The sequence below is a fragment of the Setaria viridis genome, chromosome 6 (assembly GCF_005286985.2).
Source record: "Setaria viridis chromosome 6, Setaria_viridis_v4.0, whole genome shotgun sequence".
Classification (NCBI taxonomy): domain Eukaryota; kingdom Viridiplantae; phylum Streptophyta; class Magnoliopsida; order Poales; family Poaceae; genus Setaria; species Setaria viridis.
The window spans coordinates 31,244,231-31,247,788 of record NC_048268.2 but is presented as its reverse complement, the minus strand read 5'-3'; the positions used below and the strand labels follow the sequence as shown (position 1 = coordinate 31,247,788).

General features: G+C 55.4%; 1 protein-coding gene across 2 annotated transcripts; it reads left to right on the top strand.

Annotated features, from left to right (window-relative positions):
• Positions 1-818: 818 nt before the first annotated feature.
• On the top strand, positions 819-3,358 carry LOC117860262 (patatin-like protein 2). Of its 2 annotated transcripts, none has more exons than XM_034743524.2 (5): positions 819-1,352; positions 1,490-1,677; positions 1,792-1,891; positions 2,066-2,227; positions 2,495-3,358. In XM_034743524.2, exons 1-5 carry the CDS (start codon positions 1,128-1,130, stop codon positions 3,038-3,040), a joined length of 1,221 nt encoding a protein of 406 aa, XP_034599415.1. In that variant the 5' UTR covers positions 819-1,127; the 3' UTR covers positions 3,041-3,358. The 2 variants fall into 2 exon arrangements, with proteins under 2 accessions (XP_034599415.1, XP_034599413.1); XM_034743522.2 differs by having other exon boundaries at positions 825-1,352; positions 1,792-1,972.
• The last annotated feature ends 200 nt before the right edge of the window (positions 3,359-3,558 follow it).

Here is a 3,558-nt window from a genome sequence, read left to right as displayed (position 1 = left end):
GACTATAGTCGATAAAAAAACATTAGATCAATAACAGCTGTAGCTATGACCAGTGAAAAATCAACTGTCAGATCTCGAAACTGTACCGTGCAACCCCACAGGACCGGAACAAACCGACAGAGACCAAGGAGAGAGCTTCAGGTCAAGCGGCTTGAATTTGTCGTCCTCAGATACGGTGGAAAGTTAAACACGGTTACTCCGAGCCATATGGAAGAGAACCACCAGTATCTCGTCCCCAGTCACCGCGTGACTTGCAGCCGCTTTCCCCGGCGTAGAATTCCTCGCCGCTTCGGTTCACCCATACGCTAGCTGTACGCTCGCATAAGTCCGATCCAGCCGTCTATACCGGCCAGCGCAACGACGGCGGCGCGCACGGCGGCTACGTAGCACCCACGCCGGCGACCCCGAGCGCGCGCACGCGGTCGCCGCGCGCCCTCGCAAGCGACAAGCCAGCAAGCCCCGGCAAGTGGCACTGCCGCCTGCCGGGATGGCGCGCCGCGCGCGGGCGGCCACGGCGAGCAGAGGTGGCGTGTGGAAGCGGAACGGGACTTGGAGTTCCACGAAGAGTATCGGGTTTCCACTCGCGCGCGACCTTGACCCGATCGTCGTTGTCACGCGCGACGCCGCGACGGCGACAGGATCCTTGCTCCCGGCACCGCGTGCTCCCGGCTCTCGGCTCCTGCTTTGATCCGTTCGACTTTTCTGACCCCACACGCACCTTTCCAGAGTTCGGCAGTTCTGTCACTGGGTGCACACACACGAGCGGTTGACTTGTATAACAGCACCGGCAGTCGATGGAATAAATCACCACGTTCTGGTCCAGTAAAACTAGCAGCGCTGTGTTGTCCCGTTCTTTATTAGCACCTCTCTGAACTCTGATCTCTCTCCCGGGCGGCTATAAATACATGAGCTCGTGCACCGTCCTTCGCCACACGCAGCACGAAGCGCGGCAACAGGCAGAGGCAAGCGGACAAAGCGAGTCCTTGTGTAAGGCCAGCGTTCGACAGCATCTCATCGACCTCCCGAGCCTTTGTTTAGCGGCGACCGGCACTTCACGTACACGGCGGGGTCGAGCTAGGGATCGGAGAGGCTAGCTGTTTTAATTTGTGGTTGAGGCCGCGACGACCATGGCGCCGGTAGTGCACGCCGCGGGGCTCGGCACCAGCGGGTCCGGCCTGACGCTGAACCCGGTGGCGGAGCGGGCGCTCAGCCGCCGCGCGTCCACGCTGTCCACGCCCATGTCGCCACCGCCGGCGTTCGGGAGCATCGTCACCGTGCTAAGCATCGACGGCGGCGGCGTGCGCGGGATCATCCCCGGCACCATCCTCGCCTTCCTCGAGGAGAAGCTGCAGGTGAGGAGGAGATTCATTCATATATGCATGCTAGCTAGTACATGCATGTTGCATATTCATGGGAGGCATGCATCATGCATCTACCTCTGATGCACTATTGGTCGGTTCTAATGATCGTTTACTGCATGTGTCTCCAGGAGCTGGACGGGACGGACGCGAGGATCGCCGACTACTTCGACGTCATCGCCGGGACGAGCACTGGCGGCCTGGTCACCGCCATGCTCACGGCGCCAAACAAGGAGAACCCCAAGCGCCCGCTCTTCGCCGCCAAGGACATCAACAAGTTCTACCTCGAGCACTGCCCCAAGATCTTCCCATCCGGCGGGTAAGGATCCAACCCTTGCAGGCTCGAAACGAAGCAAAAATCCTACTACGTCGTACAATTTCATCTCAGCCTGGTGCAAGTGTTGATTTGACTCGACCCGTGTGCGTTGTGCAGCGGCGGCCCTCTGGGCTTGTTCAAGAGCATCATGTCGGGCCCCAAGTACGACGGCAAGTACCTCCACTCCATCGTCCGGGAGCTCCTCGGCGAGACCAAGGTCAGCGATGTGCTCACGAACATCGTCATCCCCACCTTCGACATCAAGCTCCTCCAGCCCACCATCTTCTCCAGATACGACGTACATCCACGCACATAAACATTCACATGCAAATTCCATGGCTGGGCCTGCGTACGCCATATACCCTAACGTGACTGTGATTGCGCAACGCAGGCCGTGAACGATGTCTCCAAGAACGCTCTGCTCTCGGACGTGTGCATCAGCACCTCCGCGGCCCCGACCTACCTCCCAGGGCACCAGTTCGAGACCAAGGACAAGGACGGCAAGACCCGGGCCTTCAACCTCATCGACGGAGGCGTCGCCGCAAACAATCCGGTGAGTTACCGACTGACCCAGCATGGATCAGCACAAGGAACATGTAGCAAGACACGAGACCATGCATAATTCAGGCCAAATGTGCTGCTGTCATTGGCAGTGTAGTCCACGGCGTTGTACTTGTGCCACAAGTGGATCATGAAGTAGACTGATGAATAATTTACTTTGTAGACGATAAACAAAACATAATCTTGAGCTGTTTTTGACTTCTCCACGAATCGTGACCTGACAAATGTGCGCTGAACTCGACAACTTTTTGCATTGCAGACGCTGCTGGCGATGAATGACGTGAGCAAGCAGATCCTCCTGGGCAACCAGGACTTCTTCCCGATCAAGCCGGCGGACTACTGCAAGTTCATGGTGCTGTCACTGGGCACCGGCTCCGCCAAGGTCGAGGAGAAGTTCGACGCCGTGCAGTGCAGCAAGTGGGGCATCCTAGGTTGGCTCTACAACAAGGGCGCCACGCCCATCATCGACAGCTTCAACCAGGCCAGCTCCGACCTCGTCGACATCCACGCCTCCGTGCTCTTCCAGGCGCTGCACTCGGAGAAGAGCTACCTCCGGATCCAGGACGACAAACTCAAGGGGGAGACGTCGTCCGTCGACGTCTCCACGGCGGAGAACCTGAACCGCCTCGTTGACGTCGGCAAGGCCCTGCTGAAGAAGCCGGCGTGCAAGGTGAACGTCGAGACCGGCAAGAACGAGCCTGACGGCAACAGGGGCACAAACGAGAAGGAGCTGATCCATTTCGCCAAGATGCTGGTGGATGAGCGCCGGGCCAGGCTCAAGAAGAAGGGCAGCACCATACTGTAAACATAGGCTGGGAGATACTTCGGTGAAATATTCGTATAGTAGAAAATACACATTGATCGTCGATAGCCTAAGCATGCTCTGTAATCCATTCGTTTATTCATGTTCTTTGTCTCCACATTTTTTTTTGTCTCCACAACGAATGGTAGTTCCAAAGCGCATCTCTTTCTCCCTAGAGCACAGTAGAGAAAATCTTGTAGATCTATGTCTAGTGTACATTCGTACACCATATATAGGTACCACTATTAAACCTTTTGTCAAAACATTAGCTACCTGTTTGGCTGTTTCCCTGAATAATTCAATTTGAGATTTCCATGTGTACACGTGGTATGTGCAGTACTTTTCTTAAATGTTTTGTCACATCATTAGTTACTTGTTAAGCTGCATAACTCAACTTAGGTTGAACAAATGCCATATGTGTCCCTACTACTGATCGAAACCAGAAAGAAAATTCACAAATTCTTTGGCTCTCGCTATAGCATGTTTTGTCATTGTGCCCATATCCATCATTTTATTACTTC